The sequence below is a fragment of the Eretmochelys imbricata genome, chromosome 11, assembly GCF_965152235.1.
Source record: "Eretmochelys imbricata isolate rEreImb1 chromosome 11, rEreImb1.hap1, whole genome shotgun sequence".
NCBI lineage: Eukaryota > Metazoa > Chordata > Testudines > Cheloniidae > Eretmochelys > Eretmochelys imbricata.
In genome coordinates this window covers 6432904-6458479 of record NC_135582.1, presented here as the reverse complement: position 1 = coordinate 6458479, position 25576 = coordinate 6432904, and the positions used below count along the sequence as shown (strand labels likewise).

The 25576-nt window shown below is 42.6% G+C and overlaps 1 protein-coding gene across 1 annotated transcript in view; it reads left to right on the top strand.

Moving 5' to 3' along the window:
- The window catches only part of CNTNAP5 (contactin associated protein family member 5), a 414256-nt gene extending 389801 nt beyond the window's left edge, over positions 1–24455 (top strand). The window contains exons 20-24 of the mRNA XM_077829822.1: positions 4328–4458; positions 6299–6383; positions 16999–17217; positions 22772–22843; positions 24259–24455. Of these exons, the coding sequence (XP_077685948.1) occupies positions 4328–4458; positions 6299–6383; positions 16999–17217; positions 22772–22843; positions 24259–24455 (704 nt within the window). The remainder of the gene's footprint in view (positions 1–4327; positions 4459–6298; positions 6384–16998; positions 17218–22771; positions 22844–24258) is intronic.
- The last annotated feature ends 1121 nt before the right edge of the window (positions 24456–25576 follow it).

Genomic DNA, 25576 nt, shown 5'->3' with positions numbered 1-25576 from the left:
ACCGGAAAAACAATACATGGGCCATGTCATAATAGATAACGTTATGGCTGGGATGTTTGTTTGTGTCGTGCAATTTGTGTCATTTGATGATCTTACTCATGGTGGTGGATGCTGAGAGACCTCTAAACAGCAGATTATGTCTGTTATAGAGAGACAGAGACTGGACTCTGCTTTGGTTTTGCAGTGCTCAATACAGTACTCAGAGGATAGGGTTTGTTTACTACCTTTCATGTTCCTCCAATCCTGTGGCTGGGACTGTCCCCAGGGTGGATTAGAGTAGCACCAGGGGGTGTTTTAACAGCCAGGGATCACCAAGGTGTAAGAATACCCTGGCCACATCCCCTTCCCTACAGCCACAAGGAGAGGTGGGAGTGGCGTAAACGCTGCTACAATGGCTCTCCATCTGCCCCCCCCTTCCCCCGCCAAGGTTTTCCCAGAAGGTCATTTAAACCAGCATTATGGCAGTTTTGCGTCACTGGAGACTAGCCGTAGATTTGAAGGCCAGAAGAGACCCTTGCAATCATCCAGTCCAACCACCTGCATTTCACAAGCCAGAGAATTCCTCCAGTAAACTTTTCACCATAGCAGGGCCAAGAATCTGACCTGTAAGGCAGAACTGTCCCTCCATTGTGCTTAGTTAATAGCAATGGTCCCCAGGAATTACCTGGATAATAACCAGGCAGTGAAGCAGAACATTGCTTGAATACTGCTGTACGTCTTATGTACCTGCTTAGGCATGGCAAGGTGAGGTCCGGATGACCAGCCAAGCCATCATTGCAATCAAATTCCCAGATGTGTACTGCTGTCCTGGTAGAGAGACAACACTTAATTACTATTATGAGATAGGAATGATGCAAAAATCATAGTAACCTGAATTATGCCCATGAATGATGTCCATGTCCCTTTTTGTGATTAGTGATAACCCAGCATAATGAGGCACAGAACTCCAACCAACCAGATAATCAAAATTCAAAGTTACACAAAAGATTTCTTAATAATAATTAATAATCCATTTCTCTTTCTGTCACACATTTTAATGTAATTAGAAGATTATGTAAATCTTCCAGCATGAAAAGATTTGCTGCTGACTAAGGGCCAAAGTCCGCTCTCAGTTACACTGGTATAAATTCCAAGGTAACTCTGTGGCAATCAGTAAAATTGCTTATTTATATTGATGTAAATTTGGCCCTGGCAAAATCCCTTAGTTCAAGTCAACAATTTTGAAGAGCAGAAGTCGAACGATTTCTTAGCTGGAATTTAAAGAAAATAAGTCTGCCTGCCCGGGCTGGGAAGCTCACTCTGTTGCAGCGTAGACATGCCCGCTGTGTTACCCTGATTATGGAGGTACTTAATCGTAGCCATTGCTTGGTGTCACATTACTGATAGGTACTCTCAACCTTAGCTCCAGCTTCATACAGGTTTTCACAGAGAATATAAATGAATTGCATTGGAATTGGGAGACTCCTTGCAGGGTAAGGTTCTATTCAGTACGACGAAGGGTGGCAGAATCTGGTCTTGTATTATTGTATTTAGCCAGTCTTAAGCCCATATACTGACCAAGATCTATGAGTTACCCACACACCTCCTGGGTATGGTGTTCTGGCCCATCTAGTGGCACTGAGACCAATCAGAGAGAGAAAAAGTCACAGAGCTATTAATGAGTCTGCCCAACAGCCTTAGCTCACAGGCAGCTGGCTTTTAGCTCATGCTGTAGAGGCTCAAGCACTAAGCTCCAAAGGTCCCTGGTTTGATTCCTGCCTGCCGATGACCAGGGTCCGTCAGCGTTTCATATGCATAAATTCCCCAGTGATGTCAATGGGAGTTCCATCTATATATCTAGGAAACTATACCTCTTATATCCTTTACTTTCTCCTTCTATTAAAACCCCTTCTGATCTTATAGGCCCTATCAAGGTTCCTCCCCCCTCTCTGAACTCTAGGGTACAGATGTGGGGACCTGCATGAAAACCTCCTAAGCTTACTTTCACCAGCTTAGGTTAAAACTTCCCCAAGGTACAAATTAAGTTTATCCTTTGTCCCTGGATCTCCACTGCCACCACCAAACTCTAACTGGGTTTACTGGGAAACGTAGTTTGGACACGTCTTTCCCCCAAAATCCTCCCGACCCTTGCACCCCACTTCCTGGGAAAGGTTTGGTAAAAATCCTCACCAATTTGCATAGGTGACCACAGACCCAAACCCTTGGATCTGAGAACAATGAAAAAGCATTCAGTTTTCTTACAAGAAGACTTTTAATAGAAGTAAAGAAATCCCCTCTGTAAAATCAGGATGGTAGATACCTTACAGGGTAATTAGATTCAAAACACAGAGAATCCCTCTAGGCAAAACCTTAAGTTACAAAAAAGACACACAGACAGGAATAGTCATTCTATTCAGCACAGTTCTTTTCTCAGCCATTTAAAGAAATCATAATCTAACACATACCTAGCTAGATTACTTACTAAAAGTTCTAAGACTCCATTCCTGTTCTATCCCCGGCAAAAGCAGCATACAGACAGACACAGACCCTTTGTTTCTCTCCCTCCTCCCAGCTTTTGAAAGTATCTTGTCTCCTGATTGGTCATTTTGGTCAGGTGCCAGCAAGGTTACCTTTAGCTTCTTAACCCTTTACAGGTGAGAGGATTTTTCCTCTGGCCAGGAGGGATTTTAAAGGGGTTTACCCTTCCCTTTATATTTATGACAGGCCCTTGGACTGGTGAAAAGACTGATTCTCAGTAGCCTTTCTCACTTTCCCTTATGTCTTTGGGTACGCTGCTATCTCCTTGCTCCAAACTTTCTGGTGAGCTAACCTCCCTGGATAGCCTGAGACGTGGCAACGCCCACCAGTTAGCAGCCTGGGGCTTGTGTGCCCTGGAAGGTTAGGAAAATACATTCCTTCTACTGAAGCTCCTTTCTGAAAAGTTTCTGGGCCTGAGCCTGAAGGAACTCCTACTGAAATCAATGGGAGTTCAGCACACAGTGATATGCCCCCATGTGAAGAGGGCCAACATTATGCCTATGCCTTTTAAAAACTTTGGGAGGATTTCAGTAATGTGTAGGATGTGTGCTGCACAAGGGCAGATTTCACCCAGGGAGAACTTCTAAGAAGGGACTAGATTTGCAAGCTCTGAAACAAACTAGAAATGGATGGAAAAAACCCCTGTAGTGACATGGTCATGTTCACCTGCATCCATCTCCAAAGTGCAGTGATGCATGAAATATTTGGAGCTAATGCAAACAAAAGCATTGGAATGGAAGGAGATAAGACTTGCTTATGATGGTTTTTAGAAGAGGAGAAAGCAAAATGAGGAGCCATTGCTCAGCAGATTGTGGGATTATATATGGTTATTACTGCCTCCTTTGAGATACTGTACTCCTGAAATGAATGTAGTAAAATAACTATGGAAAAGGTTTTGTGTTTTTTTTTAAAACTCTGTAGAACCAAAAATGTTCATCATGTTTCAATTACTGACGTGCAAGAAAGCCCCAAAGATTTTCAGAATTTTGTTTTGTCTTGTTGTTACCTAATTACATGCTGAACTGCAAAGACTTGTTCTTCTCTTGTCCAAAAAAAAAAAAAAAAAAAAGGATCCAGTCAGTCCATTTTTTCCCAGAGCTTTTAAAATCATATTCTTTGTCCTTAATCTTTTATGGAAAGATTTAAAGGGATATGTTTCCTTTCCTACTTTGTGCACTTGTGGGTTTGCTATTGTTTGGTTTTTCACAAGTTCTGGGAATCCACAACTGATCTTTTGTTACAAAAGATCAGGGAAAGATTTGTTTGTCTTTGGGTTTGAAAAGAAATGCTATACCCTTTAGATGAATTAGAACCATTCTCATTTTCTTAAATAGTACCACATATTGTCTGCTACATTGTCCGTTACATTTCACTTTACTGTCTTCTTACAGAGTAATAATAAAACCCACAAATATTACTGTAATGAAACAGCTCTAGACCTGTATGCCCTCTGGTGGAACTGATCATTCATACAAAGGAGCCTAATATAGATCAAATATTGTGCAACTGTTAAATGTGTGCCCTATGGAGAGAGAGACGCATTCCTTTAATGTAGTTATTTGCTTGATCATTTCAGTTATATTTCTGTACAATGGAATTTGTAAGCTGGTGTGAAGGAAGTTTCCAACAAATTATTTGTCATGCTTTTCATTAAAGTTTGACCATTTTTATTTTAACTTCTTTATTATCACTATAACTTGTGTCACTGCTTTTATAAAAAGAAATGAATGTTGTGTATTGCGCAAAGCTATTGAACTGTACCTAGTTATGGACACACATTTCATAGGTGGAAATGTGCTTTCCTTTTAAGGAAGCTTACAAGTCCGGTACAAGTTGAGTAAGGATGGCTTCCTCATTTTCACCATTGACGCTGGAAACCTTGCCAACCGGGAATTACACCATGTGAAGATCAACAGAGAAGGAAAAGAACTCATCATTCAGGTATCGTACCTACCTGCCATGGTTTACTTTCAGGGTCCAATTCACTACCTGCGCCCAACATTAATTAGTACCTTACTCCACAAGCAGTCTTGTTGATTTCAATGGACTTACAAAGTAGGCTTCATGACACTATTTGTGCAAATACCTACTCGCTGGTAGGAGCAAAGGATTCACAATTGGCCCCACCATGAGCAAGACTGGCAGAACATAGTTCTTACCAGACTGCATTTTCAAATGATTTTGTTGATTATAATCTGAAATAAGGCATATGATGCAGATCATTAGATTCATAGATTTTAAGGCCAGAAGGAACCACCATGATTACAGAACCTCACCCACCCAGTCCTGCAACAGGGCCATAACCTCTGGCTGAGTTACAGAAGTCCTCACATCTTGATCTAAAGACTTCAAGTTATAGAGAATCCACCATTTTCTCTAGTTGAAAACAGCATGTCACAGAGGAACACAACCCTCCCCCACATCCAGGGTCTCTGCTAGTCTGACCTTGGGGGAAATTCCTTCCCAATCCTAAATATGGCTATCAGTTAGACCCTGAGCAAGTAGGCGAGACCCTGCATAAGACCTCAGACACCTGGGAAACAATTTTCTGTAGCAAGGCAAAGCCTTCCCCATCTAGTGTTCCACCGCTGGCCGTTGGAGATATTTGCTAATAGCTGACACAGATGAGCCATATGCCATTGTCAGCAGCCTCATCATACCACCCCCTCCATAAACTTATCAAGCTCAGCGTATTGCCAAATTTGAACAACAGAGCCACGGTGAGTGGAAGCATGTGGGAATCTCATCGATTTCATGTGTATGTGTCCCAGAGTTGAATGTAACCCATAGTTTGACTACATGAGGAGGAGGAAGGGCTGATAGGGTTAGGTTGTGTGACTATTACCACTCACATAAACAGTCCCATTGACTTCAGCAGGACTAGCTGTGTAAGTGCTTACCTCATCAACTGTGACAACTTTCCATCAGCTGATGAGAGCCCCAAAGTCCTATGCACCACCGCTCTCCAAACACATCATTCTCACTGTCCCTTTGAGAAGCCAGGCTGATTCCAGGACCCGGTAGGCAGCCTGTTAAGGCTAACAAGTAACCTTGTGCTGTCCTGTTTTTCAAAGGGAGGGGAGTGAGCGCACAGCAATGTGTGGTGCTCTCATACCCCGGGGGGATTCCGGCAGCTTTTTGGCAAGCTTCTGCTTATTTACTAGGGCTGAATGGTATTTTGTGGCAGTCATTAATTAACAGAGAAGGAAAGGCAGAGACAGGAGAGGAAGAGAAAGGTAAGGAAAAGGCAGTGAGAGAGAGCATCACACTTTCTTTTTTTCTTCAGTTTCAATGTACTGGCATGAAACTATATACAGGTATTGTCTAAGTTAATGTAGCACATAAAGCAGGTGGACCCGATTCTGATCTGTGTCTAAAGCAAGCTTCACACTACCAGTTGGGATTTATCCCACATGCTAATCTTGTAATATTCCCTGATATTGCAGCTTTTTCCATGTATTGCTAATCCTTGACAGTCAATTTCCAGCCAGGCTTTATTCGTTTGCCTGTTTGTTGCAATCAAGAGATTAAGAGGTGAGAATTCTCAGTGGGGAATATTGTATAGTTTCCTGCAGGAAAGGTTTCTTTAAAATCCTGCTGTATGAATACTCTGACACACTTTTTGGCTTTTTCTGCTAAATTCAAGCACATTCAATTTGCGATCAGCGGGAGTCAGGCATTACGTGTCTCCAGTGTGGAGCTTTTCTACAAGGCTGGTCTAAGAGACTTCAGGGGTCTCTGCATGCTGCAATAATTAACTGTTTTTACTGACCTGTTCCAGGTTGATCAAGTTCTCAGACTCAAGCACAACCTCTCGGAGATTGACTTCAAGGCCATGAAATCGCTCACCTTGGGCAAGGTCGCAGGTAGGCTGTGCAAATGGCTTGCTGATTTGTCAATTGTACTGTTAAGGCTCTATAATTATTTGTGCAGAGTGGTAGGTTTTTTTTTTTTTTTAAACTGTAAGGGCTGAATATAACAGAGCTGTTATTTACATAGTAGCAGAAGCCCAGTGAAAAGCATGTTGGTAGAAGCTTTGGCGGTGTGAGTTGTTTGCCCTGATAGCAATGTTAACCTCTCACCTCTTGTTGAGCCATCTAGAAAAGGATAGTGGGAAGACCCATCCCTCCATGGCAGCATAGAGGCACTCCTGAAGCTCAGCATGCCCTGATTTACACCCCTGTGTGATGTGCAGCTGATTATCCCTATGTGTCTGGGTAGCTCCACGATCTCATCTTAGGGCAGGGCAGAGACATGGCTTCACCTCCTCCCCACCCTCTTTGGGGCCCATACCCCCCACTCCACACTAGCTGAGTACTGCATTAGAGAAGCAGTCCCTGGGCTCTCATACAGTGTAGGAGCTGCAATTTATTTTCTGTTTACATAGGCCAGGTGAGCTGGGGTGGCCTTTTGATTCCCTGCCCTTTAACACTGCACACCCATCTCAGGACCAGGAAGAATCTACCAGAAGCTTCAGACAAAGAACCCTTATTTTTCTGTTCTCAAGTGGTCCACTTTATGTCATATGAGTACCCCATTTGTTCCTGATAAGAACCTAATAGGCTCTTTATTATGACTAAAGAATGCTGTCGCCGATCCCACAGCAAACCTGGACATCAAAATCAAGTCTGCCGTCTGGAAGTGCTTACTGCTGAAGTCTCTTTTACCACAGCCATTTAAAGGTTCAGTAATGGCTCCCAAAGCCTATAGAATTGAAAGCCTTTTTGGCAGATGTAGAAAATAAACATCCACTTGTGTCCACTTGTGAGCTATTAATTGTACATAATAACAGCAGCGCACTCGGGATCGTTCTTTGCCAGGTAGTATAAGTAAAGGGACTGATATTTTATCTTGCTGATAGCCAGGGCTTGGCCTGCCTGTAGAGAAAAGGCATCCAACAGCAACCCAAGCTCTGCAGAGCTGGTTTTGGTGCCCTAGTAGTTGTCACTCTTCCATCTGACTCAGTGCTCAGCTAATACCCCAATTGTTCAAGGTCCCGTTGTGTTGCTGAATGCGTCTACTTCCGCCAAATCATAAAACAGAATTCCTCACCGTGAGTGGTTCCTAAAGTTCCTATTGTACTTGTTAGGAGAACAGAGGTTTCAGACAACTTGTGTCATGGACAAATCCCTCTTGTCCTGTAACTTCAGGTAGATATGTTATTCTTCACTTCCTTTATTAAAGTTCTGTCATGTTGCCTGAGCCAGAAACCTTCCTACCCAAATGGTGGGAGAAGTGACTGCTGTATGTAGAACATGCAGAATTTGTCCTACAGAACCCCACTACTTACTTAAACAGTCTCTACAATTTTCTGCTCTACCACAGACTTCTTGTATGGCCCTTGGCAAGTCACTTAGTCTCTATTTACCCTATCGGTAAAATGAGGATAACAGCATTTTGCTACCTCTCAGGTGTTGCGAGGATAAATACAATAAGATTATGGATACTACTCCACTGTATTTGTTTGTTTTGAATGCTAAGTTTATATTTAAATCTCTCTGTCTATGGTACCTACATGTCCCCCAGTGCCATAGGATCCAAGCACCTCACCAACGTTCATTGAATTTATCCTCACAGCATCCCTCTGAGATAGGGAAGTATGATCATCCCCGTACTTTGTTGCTGTCGTTTTATAAACACAGAGCTGGAACATGGCAGGACTTATCCAAAGCTCATTGACTCAACGGGAATCCTTCCACTGACATCAATAGGCACTGGATTCAGGTCCCAAATGGCTGGTCCAGAGTCATGCATAACATCAAGGCCTGGCATAGAACACAGATCTGAGCCCCCATCCAGCACCTCCACTACAAGACCATCCTTCCTTGTGGTCATCCCTCTGTGCTAGTCACTAGATCATACACCCTTCCCTTTGGCCTCTTGTACATCAATTGAACCTAAGCATATTTATGTGCATGCAAGTCTTTCTATAAGGAGACGATATCACATAGCACAACATGTCAGATTTGTTTGTCTGAGTTTTCTCTGACTTGACGAATTCACATGTGGTTCTGCTGTGTCTAACCATATTTTCTTTTCAACCATGTAATGTCTCATGTACACAACATAATTAAAACAATGACACGTAAAAGTGGCCATTAGCTCAGTGCTTGGAGTGATCTGGCTTTGTGTTTCAAACCTAACTCAATCTATTTGTCTCGGGGGACCCTCAGGTGTGACCCTCTTTGAAATGCTTTTGGATGGTGGTTTATTTTTTAATGTACTTGTGAAATTTCTTCATTCATGCTGCTACAAGTGTAGCTCTTGCTCTTACATCTGCTGTAAATCTATCTGAGTTGCAGAGAGGAGTGTCTGACTTCCTACATAGTTACTTCTTTGCCCCACCCCCCAACTCATCACCTTACCAGTAGCATAGTAGTATCAGAGTTAGGGCGGGGAACATGGATTACAGGTTAAGGAGGTTCTGAAAATTAATATTATAAAGGTTTCTCCAGCACGTATTTGTGGTGACCTGTCTTAACTTGTGGCTTCTTCACTTGTGAATACTCCACCCATCAGATTCATGATGATAAAACCTGTATAACACACCACACCTTTATGGATTCACTTCCTTTTTTATGTGCCAGATCCAAAACTCACTGAAGTCAATAAGAGTCTTTCCAGTGACTTCAATGAGCTTTGAATCAGGCCATAAATGTAATGTAAATTGGAGGTTTATTTGAAAAACCACATGCTTGCAGTGTGAAACAGTTATTATTTATATAGCCCTGTAAATAAACAGATTGGTTTATAGAATATTTACAGTAAAACGATAGAGTACCTGCCCTGAAGAGATCACAAACTAATTCAGATGCGTCTATTATTAGATAGGGGCACACGCCAGCTGTAGGTTTATTTCAAAAGGTATAGAGACATCACGAATGGGGAGATGGGTGCAGGAAGGCTTCGCTAAACAAGTACCTCCTTAAGGAGAGGTGTAAATGGAAAAGAGGGATGAAGTATAATTGTGGATGGGTGGTCACATTTTTAGTAGTGAAAGCGGCAACAGGTTTCTCAATGAATTAAAAGCTCCTGTCACTGAATATTATAGTACATCTTTCACAGAATGAACACAGAACAACTGCAACCCCATCAGTTCCACACCTCAGCAACCCCTCCCTCACCCTTCTTCTGTTCTTTATTAGCTGGTTTCAGAGTAACAGCTATGTTAGTCTGTATCCGCAAAAAAAACCAGGAGTACTTGTGGCACCTTAGAGACTAAAAAATTTATTAGAGCATAAGCTTTCGTGGGCTACAGCTCACTTCATTGGATGCATTGAATGGAACATATAGTAAGAAGATATATATATATATATATATACACACATACAGAGAAGGTGGAATTTGTCATACAAACTGTAAGAGGCTAATTAATTAAGATGAGCTATTATCAGCAGGCGAAAAAAACTTTTGTAGTGATAATCAAGATGGCCAAATGTATGGCAAATTCCACCTTCTCTGTATGTATATATGTATATCTTCTTACTATATGTTCCATTCAATGCATCCGATGAAGTGGGCTGTAGCCCACGAAAGCTTATGCTCTAATAAATTTGTTAGTCTCTAAGGTGCCACAAGTACTCTTTATTAGCTGTCATCTTCTTGCCCCTTCAGAATCTCTCCCTCCTGTTCCCTACCTGTCCTGTCTTTTCCCGCCTCCTCAGAAGCACCAGAGCAACCAGGAGAAAAAAATATCTCTCTGAGGTGCATTTTAGACCTGAAACTGCTTTTGCTGCAAGGAGCTTAATAAAGCAGCTTTGAAGCTGGAGTTGGGTATAAAAGAGGAAGTAGGTTGAGGGCAAGATGGCAGCAGCTAAAGATGAAATGGGAGGATAAGACGAGCTGGCAGAAGGTCTGCTGTTGGTCCCACATCAGAGAGCAGTAATGCCATCCTGCCTGTTCCAGAGTGACACAGAGGTCGCTCAGCCGTCACTTCCAGCAATACAATGTAGCTGGTGTTGTGTCTTAATCCTGAGAGAAAATCTGTGCTCTGTTTTCCTAAAGATAACGCTACCCAAAAGCAGGCTGTGTTCTCTCTCCCAGTCCTGTCTCCCCCTCAGCTTCCCTCTAGAAGCTTTATTTTTAGGCTGACTGGTTGTTATTTGAATTGATTGCAGCTGTCTGCTCACGAAAGAAGCATGTTTCCCATTGTAAGCCCTCTATACCTCTCCATTTTTGTTGCATCAGTTGCCTCTTGTCTCATTACAGTGTACGGTGTTGGGAGCCCTGTTGAAACCGAACGGGGTGGCTGCGTTGGGGCACATTAAAATGAAGATGTCACAAATGGGTTTTGACATCTAACAAATATCACATTACAACCTGAAGCAATGCCTGGTTTTAGCTGATAGATGATCTTTAAGAATATATATAAATATAAAATAAATATAAATATAAAAGATGAGTCATACTGAGCTGAAAGCTCTCAAGCACTCCCCACTACGTGAAATGCTCCATAAATTGGGACCACAGGGCCAGCTCATTGTTTCTGACCTTTGTGCCGCGTGGAAAGCCTGGGGGTAGTGGTGCCTTTGGGTAGGTCTACACTGCAGTAAAACACCCACGGCTGGCTCATGTCAGCTGACTCGAGCCTGAGCCAGCTGACACAGGCCAGCCGTGGCTGTTTTATTGCAGTGTAGACGTACCCTTCAAGTCACAGTACTTGCTCCTGTCTCACTCTGGAGCCAGAGACTGCGCTAAACTGCATTGAGTGCCCATGATCCTGTCTCAAGATGCCTATATGGCAACCCCACAATGCCTTTTACTCTGGTCTTGCCCCTTACAATAGGAAGGTCCAGAGTTGGGTGGACTAGAAGCAACTACAATGGCTCTTCCTTCCCCCCCCCACCCCCACCAGGGTAGTCATAAGTAGGAGAAATCCTTCCCTGGTTTTAATTGCTGACTTTGGACCAGATTTGTACCAGGAGCGCAGGGGTGCTCCATGCTGCCTTTATGCAGGCTTGGATCTAGCCCAAGATGTTCATTATGTTTCTCCCAGGTCAAACACAATATCAGCAACGCTGCTCGGTTTTGTGGCAGGACACGGCAGCCTATTTACGTGCATAACCATAGAGTGCCTGGCGCCTAGCTGCACATATTCATAATGGATGCAGGACTGAGACCACTTCTCCATCATTAACTCAAAGCCAGCCCATTTGTTCATGGCCAAGAGTAACCTTGCTAAGGTTGTTCAGCTGCCTCAGTGAAACGCGGTGATGTTGTTGGTTTAACTCTCACAAAACCACCTTTCTATTAATCAGGCTGAGAAAAGAGGCCAAGCATTGCATCAGCATGGGGACGAAATGATCCTTTCAGCCCCCAGCCATGGTCCATCCACTACAGGGTTAAGGCCCACCGAGGGAGAACTTAAACTGGTGGTATACCTGCTTCCATTGAACTCAGTGACAAAACTCCCACTAGTAAAGTGCCTGGTAGGACACCCATGGACTTCAATGGGAGGAAAAGCAAGCCCAAAGAGAGTGGACTTTAATCTTCAGTGCTGTCAAGTTGACTCTTGTCACAAGCGTGAAATTGACTTTTAAAAATAGCTTAGGGGGAATAAAAAGGACAATGAAAAGTGTTCATGCTTTCTCTTTGCCTCACCTTCAGAAGCCCCTTTGATCCAATGCCTCCAACACACTAATAGCATTAATTACGTGATTGGAAAAAATACGTACTTTCAAAGGCAAATTTTTCAAGTCCTTCTTGATTGTCTTGGCCCTTTGAACATAGTTATTTCCTGCCTGTTTAAAAAAGAAATCAGCCCCTTTGCTTCTGAAGAGCATTTTGTAATTGCAGACTTACTTCCAGCAGAGCTTTGAGGACCCACTCCTGCACTTTGGAGTACCTCTGTTGGGAAACAAACACAGCAAGGTGTGATGTTCTCCCTGGCTGGTGTGCACCAGTGCAAAATCTCATTGCCAATTACTCTGCTTCTCCCTTGTAGCTAGCCTGTGACAGTGCCAGGCAATGATGTGTAGTTCTAAGTGCAAGAGGACGTTGTGACTGAAGACTGATTTGTTGTTACTATTAATTTGTATTATCGTAGCTTCCAGAGCCGTAATTAGGATTAGAGGACTCGTTCTATTATGTGCTGCAAAGCCCAAACATAACAACAGACAGTCCCTGTGCCAAAGACCTTTCAATTTGGCTTTTTAAATTATTTAGCCTTTGTTACCATCCAGAAAAAGGAGCCACCATAAAGTACTCAGCTTTATCATAGTAAATCACAAAATACCTTCAAAACCATTGACCTAGATGGAAATGTCTGGGCAATTTGTCGTACGTCATAGGCACGTCCATTACGATACATTCGTCTTTATGACACTATTTATGTATAACAAAATACTGTAATGAAATCATCAGAAACATGCTGGAAAAGACTCGATCATGTTCTAAATTCAGGGCAATAATGCTCCCCCCTGCAACAAAAAAATCTCAAAAAACCCCGCAAGAGTAAAATGAAAGCAGGCAGAAGCAGAGTGGGGCCTATCCAGTTTATTGCACTGAATGCAGCATGTACTTTTTACCGGCCTTTGGGGCAGGTGGCATATATGTTTACAGGGTGCAAGCAGCTCCTGGACCTCAGAGATACAATATGGGTTCTTGAGGCCAGAGTCGCTGAACTGGAGGAGCTACGGGAGACAGAAAGGTACTTAGATGAGACTTTTGGGAACACAGTAGAACACTCCCACCCCAAGTCTGACAGCCAGTTAAGCACTTCAGAGGAGTCATAGAGTTTAATGTCAGAAGGGACCATTATGATCATCTAGACTGACCTACTGCATAATGCAGGCCATAGAATATTTCACCCAATGATTGCTGTATTGAACCCAATAACTTAGAGAGAATCGTAGAAATGTAGGCCTGGAATTGACCTCATGAGATGATGCAGTCTAGTCTCCCATGTTGAGGCAGACCAAGATATTCCACCACTTTGTGATGGAATATCTTTCAGAATCCAATCTAGTCATGATTTAAAGACTTCAAATGCTGGAGAATCCACTACAACACTGAGTAAGCTGTTTTCATGGTTCATTACCCTCAAAGTTAAAATTGTGTGCCTTATGTCTGATATAACTGAATTTGCGCTATCCATATGAGAATTCAAACAGCAGGGTCAAACCTGCAAGCCCAAATTACACAGAACTCCCATTGGCTTCATTGAAAAATCTGCATTCTGAGGGCTTTCAAGACTGAACTCAAAACGTAATTGTAAAGAAAACTATAATTCTGCAAGCATGATTTTTGTCTGAGTGTTCTCAGTTTTTCAAATGTAATAGCCCTTTAGTGGCTAATCCAGTTGGGGCCTTAATTCTGATTTCAGATAACTAATGAAACTGTCACATAACATCTCTTAGGCTTTTCAAGCTACCATGAAACATAATTCAGTATTTATTGGGTTTCCCCTTTGGCAGGTGGAGAGGGAACAAAGCAACTCAGATAGTGTTAGCTCTGTGGGATATGAAATATCCACCCTTTGTGTTAGAGATAGTAAAGAAGCAAGAACAGACGAGTTTGGTAATGTTTACTAAGAATTTTGGAACTTCCATAGAGACAGAAGATGCTCTAAATCACTGTTTTCCCATGTTTTTGTAAGATCCACTTCAGAAGTATACAGCCAAGGCTTTCCTTCCCCTGGCAACCCCACCATCTGTTGTTACAGGCCTGCCCATCTTAATTTATACAGCTTCCACTTCCCCCTCTGCACACACACTTTGGGAAAGGCCAAAGCATAACTCCTGAAAGTTACAAATTGTATCCTGCATCAGAGATGTATTTCCGTTGAGACTATCTTTGTTGTTGTCATTCAAAACAGCTCTCCTGTAGGGAAAACACAGAATGTTCTGGCCATTTACACCTACGTTTTGCTTGTGTCTGTTCTTGCACCTAGAAGATGGCTCTATGACAGTTTCCCTAATGACGCCGTCTGCAGACTTAGGTGCTATTGCAGGCTTCCTTCCAGCCCAGAACCTTAAAGTGATATCTCACACCTACACTTGGGGTGGCTGAGGAACAGCAACACTTAGTAAAATTATGCCTGAATTTCTGCATGGGAACACATCAGACCTAAGCGTTTCTTCTTTAAAGCCATCTCGGAGAGCGTCAGACAATGATCAGCAGTCAAAAGTACCAAAGGATAACATGGAATTCAGCGTAGACCTGTAGTTTGAGCTGTTTAACTACTTTGCAACCCAAATAGCTTCCCTCACCATCCCCCCAAAAAACCCACTACATTAGTAATTTAGCAAAGTCAATCACTCAAAAGTTTAAAAAACTGCCAGATTTATTGTTACCTACGCAACTTTCATTCTGCTCTCTTGTGTGTTCATCCTGTGTGTTGAATGAGGTGGGGTCACATAGGAACAGTAGTATCTGATAGTAGAACTAGACTTTACCACACTGAATGCATGCAAGGATATATCACCTTGGTTTACAAGGTCCATCTGTAAATCCATGGGTAATATCAAATTGCATCAACTGCAAGCAGCTGGGTAACTCAACTTGGCTAAGTACTCTGCACAATGATAATACCCAGGAGCCAAAGAAATAACTAGTATGTGAAACTGGCTTCTTGGACTTGCCTCCATCCACATTCAACACCACAACCAGGGTGTAAAATAGCAGGCTATGTGAGAAAGATCAACAATTTTCTACTCCCCAGTCCAGGACTAGCCCTTGAAAGAGCTTACTGGTCCAAACCCTGGCAGGCACTGAGATATGATATTTTAATATCAAGCCAGACAGCTTACCACATTGTTGTCATTGGTGTTCAGGGTTTTTTTTTTCTTTCAAAGCTTGTAACCAAAGCTTTGTGGACCTCATCTAGCTCCCATCAACCTCACTGGGTATTGGATCAGGCACTTTATGGTCCAGAAGATCTTGAAATGTGAACTGTCAACTGTTGGGGGAGGGGGAAATTAATCTCTAAGTCTGATAGTTTTATGAGATCAGCTAATAAAATTATTTAATGTAGACTGGGAAAAACATGTATGATGGTTTTCAAAATGTTCTGTTTTTAAAGGCCATTGTCTTACAGCGTGAAAGGGTAGAAACAGACGAGGAAGCTGGGAATCCCAGTTTTGCAATGCTAAAAACTACACATTTCTAACACTACCAGTAGACAAGATTTCACACCTTGAATGACCACTGATCTTGCATTCAATGAGGCTTTTTTATTTTGTTTTTTTCCCCTTATATTGGCACAAGATGTACATAGCAAGTGACAGAGGTCTTAGCAGTATGAATGTCAATTTCTAGAAAGTAAATAAATGGGGCTCATTGAGAAAGAGAAAATGGCTTACCCGTCCTTCACTGTCTTTCTCAAGCATCAGGCATTGCTGCATTCAGAACCATATGCAAAACTTATGCCCTTGAATTAGCTTTCCCCTAATAGGGCCTAACTGTACATGTACTCCCCACCTCCCACCCGTAACCACACACACAGAGTAAGCTATTTCTCCTACAGACTGGGAAAAAAGATAGTGATTGATATTTCTGTTTGTAAATACTTGGGCGTCTCATACCATGGTGACAGGGGCATATAAGTAGGTAGATATATAGGTCTAGTATACTGTGGAATACTCTCCCCAGGGTAGTTTGGGAAGCTCAAGCACATGAGACAGTCAACATTAGACTATATGAAGTACTAGATAATGAGCATCACTGAGCAATCCTGTATTGTCAGCAGTGGACAGAGCAGATGATCTGCTAGGGCTTGTCCATCTCTGACAACTCAGATTCTGTGAAACAAATGTTGACAAATGAATCTCATCTCAGGCCTGAAGATAATCAGTGTTACTATTTAACTGATTGATTGTCAGAGGTGGGGTCATGGAGGAATTTTCACCCAGGTCAGATTGGCAGTGATGTTGGGATATTTATTTATTTATTTATTTATTTATTTTCGCCTTCCTCTGCAGCATGTGGGTGCTGGTCACTTGCCAGGCTCATCTGGGTATATCTCACTTCGTCAATTCCCTGACATTGAAGGGACCTCGTGCACTGGTGCATCTTGGTCCCTCTTATTTTCTGTCTGTGGCACATAATAGTTTAGTCTCCTGTGGACTGGAATACCATGGTCTAATTTCAGTTGGGTTTAGCATCTTAATGGCCTGCAGGAGGTCAGACTAGATGGCCCGGTAGTCCCTTATGGCCTTACATTCTATGATTTATGGTAGCACTAAATATGTGTTAGGTGCTTTCCAGACAAACAAGAAACTGGGTAGGGGAAGAACAACAACAGAGGCTATTTATTTACTAGCCAACTCCATTCACTATAAGTAGTATGGTAGATGTGTATCTTTAAGAGGGATTTAAATGTGGATATCGTCTCAGACCTAAGGGTCCAGTGGAAGAAGGATGTAATTGGGTGAGAAGCTGATGAATGGGTGAATAAGGTCAGGTAAGCTAGCAAAGGGTTTTTTAATCAACCAGCAAAAGGATACATTTAAAACACCTTTCTGATTGTGTTGTGTGTTGCAGATAGTCTGGGGCTAGATTCTGAAGTCTTGAAGGCGAACTCACATGGCTTTATCGGATGCCTGTCCTCTGTCCAGTACAATCACATAGCTCCACTGAAGGCCGCCTTACGACATCCCAGCATAGCCCCTGTGACTGTCAAAGGTTCCTTGACTGAATCGAGTTGTGAATACATAGCAGAGGCTGATGTGAACACTGTCACCACAGTATATTCCTCATCAGGTATGTTCTGTCAAGAAACTAAGGCTTCTATTAAACCAGCATTTTAGAACTCCACGTGGGATTTGCTCCCTCCGTCCCTGCTGCCATGGTTAGTGTGATACTAGAAGCAAGATGGCTTGGAAGCCATCAACCCACAAGTGATAGGGATGTACAGGTAAAACCTATTCAGGTCTGCACCCACTAAAAGGTTATATCCTGGTAATAATTGGAGCCTGATTAAGATCCTGTATTGCCTGAAAAATGCCCACAGGAATGTGACATTATAGGAGAGTAAAGCCTGATTTGCAAAGATTAGTCCATAATCTCTCTCAGGAACATGGGACTTCAATTGCTATTGCAGGCAGTCCGTGAAGTATCATGGCTCCAGTGCTGGAGATTTCAAAGGAAAACAAAAACCTGGTATGGTGTTGCATATAACACAATTGTTCCTGACCCCAGATCCTGACCGGCATATGCCCTGAAGTCTGAAGAATCATGCCATTTACTAACTGTCATTTTACTCTAGCTAGTGGAAATCATAGAATAATAGTTGGAAGAGACCTCAGGAGGTCATCTAGTCCAACCCCCTGCTCAAAGCAGGACCGACCCCAACTAAATCATCCCAGCCAGGGCTTTGTCAAGCCTGACCTTAAAAACCTCTAAGGATGGAGATTCCACCACCTCCCTAGGTAACCCATTCCAGTGCTTCACCACCCTCCTAGTGAAATAGCGTTTCCTAATATCCCACCTAGACCTCCCGCACTGCAAGTTGAGACCATTGCTCCTCGTTCTGTCAATGCATGAGTGTTACTCTGTGTGCCTTTCACTGACTATGTGTATCATTCGCTTTGTTTTAAGTGAAGGTACATAACTTGAATGTTGCTAGCTGGTGATCCTAAGCAGTTCATTTTCCTCTGCAATCATGAAATTGCCCCCTGGGAATCTTAAGTGGTTTGCACATTGTATTAGTATGCCGGGGGGGAAAGAACCCACAGAGCAGCTGGTAGTACTGTCACCACAGGCAGGGACACACAAGTCGCTGTTTTAGTCGCTAGTTGGATGTAGCAGAGACCTTAATAACAAGAAAGGAGTAAAAAATGGAAGCGTTTTTTTTTTTTTAAATCCTTTGAACTATGAATTCACTTTATCTTCCCTGCTGGATAACTCATCAAGCTTCCTATGTTTTATATCCTAATGCCATTTATTTCCTTGACATTTGGACTTGCAGCAGATCCCGCTTTCCTTCAGCTTCTACCCATGGTATTCAGCAGAAAACAAATGATGCTATTAATGTTTTGCATAGGGAGAAATAATTACGCTTGCTCTCCGTGTGGGGAATGGATTCCAATGTATGTGTGCTTGGGTTTTTAACTGAAGAAACATGGCTTGTTAATGGTGAATGGTTTAGGATTGCTCTGTGTGTGCGGGCATGTGGGCATTCTCACGTGTGTTTACACACAAACTCTCTTCATCACTCTGTGGGTCAAATTTTGCTCTCACTTATCTCAGGCCAACCTATAAAGTCAAGAAGGGGACATTTTAGAATGAAGCCTAAGTCTCAAAGAGGGAGTCAAAACTCTAATTTCAGATATAATGGGGCAGGATTTTGACTTTCATATTTAAATCTTGCAATTAACTAGATGTAAGGCAGTTTTAAGGTAGATAAGCACTCAGATATCAGCTAATACAGAGTCATGGTAAAAGCTCAATGATACCTCTGCCTATTTCTGCTTTAAAATATGGTCACCCTTTTATCATGATAACTGATACCTATTATAACCTCAACATTCAAAGTGGACTTGTTTTATAGATCTCATTGAGACTTAAATCAAGCCAGTTCTGAAAACTGTATGTTCTATACTGTGAGTAGTGGTTATATAAGAAATTCCATTTTGTATTCCATTATACTTTATATTACTTTACATATAATTTATTCTGATAGATATAGAGAGAGAGACCATATTTTAAGGAATAATCACAGGAGGGCAGAGTTAAGGATTAATCTTCAGCTTTACTGTGCATTTCTCAGTTTCAGTTCTTAATGTCTCATCTCTGCATGTCTGAGAACAAAAAACAAACTGTAAAGACTGCTGTACGTATGTCTGCTGATTTTCTAAGCCATTGATAGAGCAAAGATAGCTGCCTGGAAATCCTGCTGTGAATGTGTGAAAAAGCTTTCAGTGCTCATAACTTGAGAACAATTAAAACACTTTCCTTCAAACTTGGAATGTTTGTTAGATCTTCAGGAAAGTTTCTTAGCAAACTACTTTTGAACAAAATCCACTCATCCATGGTTGATTTATCCATGCCCAAAATTTCTGATTGGAACATCTGAGAGGAAAAGTGACTTCCCGTGATGATGATATTTTGTAATGCTCCATAAATCAGTCTCTCTTACGTGGTAGCACATATACCAGTTGCCACCCCAACTCCACATTGATGGTACCCAGATGTTTTACTCTAGGATGTTTACAGTATATTAAAATACTGCAAATATCACAGTATATTAAAAATGTTTTTTTTCAGAAAATATGTATTAGTGGTCACTACTGTATTTTGAGGGTTAGATCCTCAGCTGCCAGTTTACACCAGTGGAGGATCTGGACCTTGTGTATTTAAATTATATCCCCCAAATATTGTACCAAAATTTTTTGCTTGTGGAAGTCTTGTGAGACATTGCATGTCCCCATTTCACTGAGGTGCCCTTTGGTGCCAGTATTCTTCATGCGTTATCTCAAGGGTCATATCTAAAAGGAAAAGAATGTCCTATTAAAATATCATATGAGACACAGTGCTTTTTTTCCTCCTCGGCTGCAGAATTTACCATGATCCCACAGGGGGAGATTCTGCTGTCACTTGCCATCTGCTTCTCTGCAACAAACACCTCGTTGTCTTGTATCCTGACTTTATTTCTTGGGTGAAACATAATTCGCAGAACCTTTAAGGTCTGTCGACCTGCATTCTGATTAAACCACAGAAAGAAACTCAAAGTTACCTTTAAATCCCCAACACTTGTTTTGGATTTTTTAAAAGTCCTTTAGCTTCAAGTAATTTTTGGTCAAAGACGAAGGACTCTTTAATAGCATGTATGGCCAATATTTTGCACAATGGATGTGTGGCTCAAAAGTCTCGCCTACCCCTCATTCATTTTATGCAATCTCAGCAGGTGACTTGTGACACCAGTCAGAATTCTCTCTCCAAGCCGTAAGGGCAGCTCCTCAGAGGGAGTAACTTGTCATAGCTTTATTGACTCCATTGTCTTCAACAGAGTTATGACAATTTACACCTGCTAAAGATCTGCCTCATGGTGTGCAAAATTAGCTAATAGTCAACTCATGTATAAACCAAGCTTTTCTGGTCTAAAACAAGTTAGCGTTTCACAAGGTCTGCTTGCACTTGAGCAATTCCTTCTCAAGGTTCCCAATCTCCATGCATTGGGAAAAGAGAACTTGCAAAAGAGCTGAAATGGGTCCTACTTGGGAAGCCATATCCCAAATGGGTGACTCATTATGTAATCCTCGCTAGTGAGCATTTATTTATGTCATCAGTCCCGTTGACTTCAAAATCACTTCTGTGACTGCATCTGCTCTGAACATCAGTGATCTGCAGAAGTGCGAACCCTCCTCCCCCAACACTGTTAGTTTGTAGGCATCTGTTTACAAGAAGGGAAATGCTTTGATCTTTAAAACTGGCAAGAGAACTACTTCTCAAACCTCAGAATGTCTTCAGCCAGATTCTCTGTGGCCTACAGTTTGTGAAGCTATTTACATCGGTGAAATTGGGTGTAAATGGTATCCATTAGCACTCGCTTTGCACTAGTGTAAATGACTGCCCAAGGTGCCGGGCAAAGGAGAATCAGGCTCTTTGTAAATACAAAGAGTGCAAAGCAAAGCTGGGTAAAGATGAAAATTTAGCCCTGTCCAACACACAGATATGCTTGTTTGTCTGAAGGGAAAAATCCCACTTAATGGAGTGCTAAGAGTCTGCCGAGTCAGCTACTAAAGCAAGAACGTTCAATAAGAATGAGGCATTGCAGCATTTTGCATTTCTTTCTAAGGCCTCCACATCTCACTTTTGAAAGGAGCAGCCTGGCAATGCCATACAATCTGTTCCTGAGACCGTCAGATCTCGCTCCCAAGTACAGGCCTATGTGTGATAACCTGGAGGCTTGTAAAAGGGGAGAACAGCAACTCTGCATTCCTGCAGACAGAAACCAAAGAGAGGAAAGGGTGAGCTGAGATGAAAGCCCTTGTATGAGGATGCAGACAGGCTGGATGGTTCAGACATAGAGCTAGAGATAGATGTGGGACATGCGGGGACAGCTGGTGCAATTTATCATCGTACCATTGGCTTTCAGTGAGGGTTTGACCCATAATCTGGATCTGGATTTGAAGCTCCCAAAGTGTAAGGTGTTTGATTCTCATTTTTGTTTGGATGAGATATGGAAAAGCTGGCTCTGGGAACCCGCACACTTTGAGGGTGTTTGGATACAGGAGTTTGGAACCCTGATCTCTTTAGAACCCTCTAGATGCTCCAGTCTCTTCAATTAAGAGTGATGCTCGCTGTGCTGTGCAGCAGAAATCGTTTGGCAGACCCTACGTGCCAAAATCAGGAAGTATTCCTTCTCAAGGTTCAAAGGAGTCACAGAGGGGACATGGGTGCAGATTAAGTATGGGAATGGATGTAGTAACACAAACCAGAAGGACCTGTAGCAGCTGAAGGGAAAAGATCAGAACACGTCCAATTTAAATGCATCCCACTGACAGCTTCTGCCCTTGGAACATGTGGTATCACCATTGTTCTGCATTGAAGAGGGAGATCCCTTCCAACAGAACACCCCTCCCCCCTGCCTCCCAGACACTGTTTCTCTCCCTCAGATTGAATCTGACCCATATATCCTATATTAGCCTCCTCCCTTTCCAGATGCTTCTTGGGGCTTGTCTACACTACTCGCCGGATCGGCGGGCAGCGATCGATCCAGCAGGGGTCGATTTATTGTGTCTAGTATAGACGCGATAAATCGACCACTGAGCACTCTCCCATTGACTCCGGTACTCCACCAGAATGAGAAGCATAAGCGGAGTCAACAGGAGAGCATCAGCTGTCGACACCGTGGTAAGTAGATCTAAGTATGTCAACTTCAGCTACACTATTCACATAGCTCAAGTTGTGTATCTTAGATCGACCCTGTGCGGTAGCATAGACAAGAGCCCAGGCTTGTCTCTTTGGCATTGTAACGTTGTTCAGCCTGACAGCGGCTCCCAGCAGGCTACCTGGGTCAAATGTCTCCCTACCATTGTAAGCAGGTGCATTGTGGTAGGATTATAGGGTGTTGGTTTTACCCATTTAGTTTCTTCTTGCATTTTTGGTTTGCACGGCTTTGTCTCTGAAAGTGCCTGAGGGTATTGTCCTGTGTTTACCTGTTTTTAAGAGGGCTCTTCTTTGATCAAATTCTCTAATCCCCAGACCACTGTTCTGAGGGCAGACCAGGGTAGGTAACTTCATTCCAAGTGCTGAAGCAAACTCAGCATGTTGCCTATAGACAATGAGCTGTTTTGTATTTAATCAACTGCAGATCCCTTTGGGAAGTCGGATGAGCGGGAGCCCCTCACCAATGCAATCAGAAGCGATTCAGCTGTCATCGGAGGTAACCTCTTCTTTTATTTTTCTTTTGAATGATGCAATCAGAAAATATTTTTTTCCAGAAAACAAGTACAGCAGCACCCTACCCTCATTTTCTGCTCTACTCTAACACATGGCTTTACAAGGCTGCTGCTGTTGCATTTATTATTAATATTAATTATATTTTGGCAACATCCCAATGTCCCAGTCAGGACCAGGGACTATCATCCCACATGCTCCCTAAACAAAGAGAGAGATGCAGTCCATGTTCTGAAGAACTTAAGCCTTTTCAAAATACAAAATAGCATCTGTTTCTCTGAGACGTGGCTCAGCTGTGAGTGCTACACGCAAATACACACCTCTGACTGGTCATGTAATGTAGCATTCATATCTCATCTATCTTCTGAACTCTCTAAAAGCTAAGTGTGGTGTGTAATGCAATTCCTGAGACCATATGGAAACTCTCTTACAAGCCAAAGCATCTGTTGATTCACAAGTGGTCCTCACGCCGTCATGTAGTGTTTTCCACATTCCTTTAAAAATCAGCATTTATCCCAAGTGTCTGTTGCTTTGTGGTAAGTTGCTTTTCATGATACCTAGACTCTACGGGCCAAATTCACAAAAATGTAATTTAAGAGAGAGCCCTCAATGAATAAAGTTTGCCAGAAAGGGAAGTTGTGGAGTCACGAGAGAACAGAATTTTCAAAAGCACTCAGCCCTGGCCTAACTTTGCTCTCATTGAAGTCAATGATTGACTTCAGGCAAGCAGAATTAGACCAATGTTGAGTATTTTGAGAATCCCACCCAAGGTGGCTGTATCCTCCCTCGTGCAGGATAGAGAGCCCCAGTGCTGCCATCTGGGGGTAAGTCTACACAGCAGCTAGGCACCTGCGGCTGGCCTGCGCCCGTCGACTCAGGCTCAAAGGGCTGTTTTGTTGCTGTGTAGACTTCCAGAGTTGGGCTGGAGCCCAGGCTCTCAGACCCTGTGGGGTGGGAGGTCCCAGTGTTCAGGCTCCAGCCCAGTCCTACACAGCAATGAAACAGCCCCAAGCCCCGCATGGACCAGCCGTGGTTTTTTCTTTGCTGTGTAGACATACCCTGGGAGGCTAGGCTAGAGGCCTGGGTCCAGACTGAGATGCATTTGTAACCCATACATCTCCTGGGTGTGGTGGTCTGTCTCATCTAGTGGCACCAAGACCACTTAAAGAGAGATAAAATGAGTCTGCTCTACAGCCTTAGCAAACAGGGAGTTGGCTTTTAGCTCATGCTGTAGAGGCTCATGCTTTAAGCTCGAGAGGTCCCTGGTTCAATCCTGCCACCGCCGACAGGGGGTTTGTCGGTGTTACACACTGGCTTACAACATCTGCTAAGCAGCCTCCCCTGATAAAATCTTTGTTTCTGTTTTCCCTTCCTGTTCTTACTTTCCCCCCTCTTTCCCAGGTGTAATAGCAGTTGTAATATTCATCATCTTTTGCATCGTGGCCATCATGAGCAGATTCGTCTACCAGCACAAACAGACACATCGAAGTAGCCAGGCAAAAGAGAGAGAATACGCAGAAAACCTCGACAGTTCCTTTAAAACTGACATTGACTTGCAGAACACAGTGAGTGAGTGCAAACGGGAATATTTCATCTGATGGACTGTGTGGTTCCTTCTTACTCTCCTCCCCACACCTGGCCTTTTTTTCTTTTCTTACCCGTTAATTTATTTGCCAGCTTTTAACCTTTTCAAAGGACACTGCCCTGCACAGGAGAGATTGGCAGACACTTTAATGCCTCATTCCCTTCACAAAAACCTGCCACAATTACATCGGCATCTCAAGAGACCTGCTATTCTACTCCGGACGGAATAAGTTCACGCACTTGCACAGTTGCCTACTAAGTTTCTGGATTTCTCAAGTCTTATGTTGTTTTCTGGAACCATTTAACTCACCACTTTGTATCTGATCTGAGCTATATAAACTAGAGGTAAAGTACTGTAGCTAAATAAGTAGCATCACAGCTTTTGGGACAGGGTAGCAGGAAAGAATGAGACCAAAATGCCTGATTTATTATAAGATGCATTTACACCAATCATAAAGTCACAGCTGGATCCTCAGTTGATGTAATTTGCCATGAAACCGTTGACTTCCATGGAGTTACACCAGTTTTCACCAGCTGGGAATCTGGCAGGAAGTTACAGTTATTATTTTCTCTCTCTCCTTAAGTTCCTTCCCCCATCCTGCTGTCCTTTTACTGTAACTTTTAGGCTTACAAATGTTTTTAAAAAATACAGGAATACTGATAACAGCATTGGACAACATTATTCCAGTGCACCTTGTATACCTCCGTCTTATAAGTCTGACTATTTAGAACCAACATACTCTAGCATAATTCTAGCTGAAGCATGGAAAATAGTACCTTGAAACTTAAAGGGTTTTAGGAGGCTTCTAGGACTTAGGTGCTCTATACATTTCTCTGATGATTTGTCTGAAACATTAGAAGTGAAGCATACACACGCTAACATCATGTTGAGAATGATCATATGCTGAGGTCAAACACTTAAGCGATTGTGGCAAATTAAAAACAAACACAAGAAGAAGACAAACCCACCCCACCCAAAACATGAGATCTAAATTCTGCTGATTCATATAAACAAGCCAAAATTGTTATTAAATTGCTTTAAAAAACTGCATGAATGAAGCGATGGTGCTTCCTGTTTGTAGAAACCAGGATGTTACCTCTCAAAGATAAGGAAAAGGTGGCTTTTAAAAAGTTT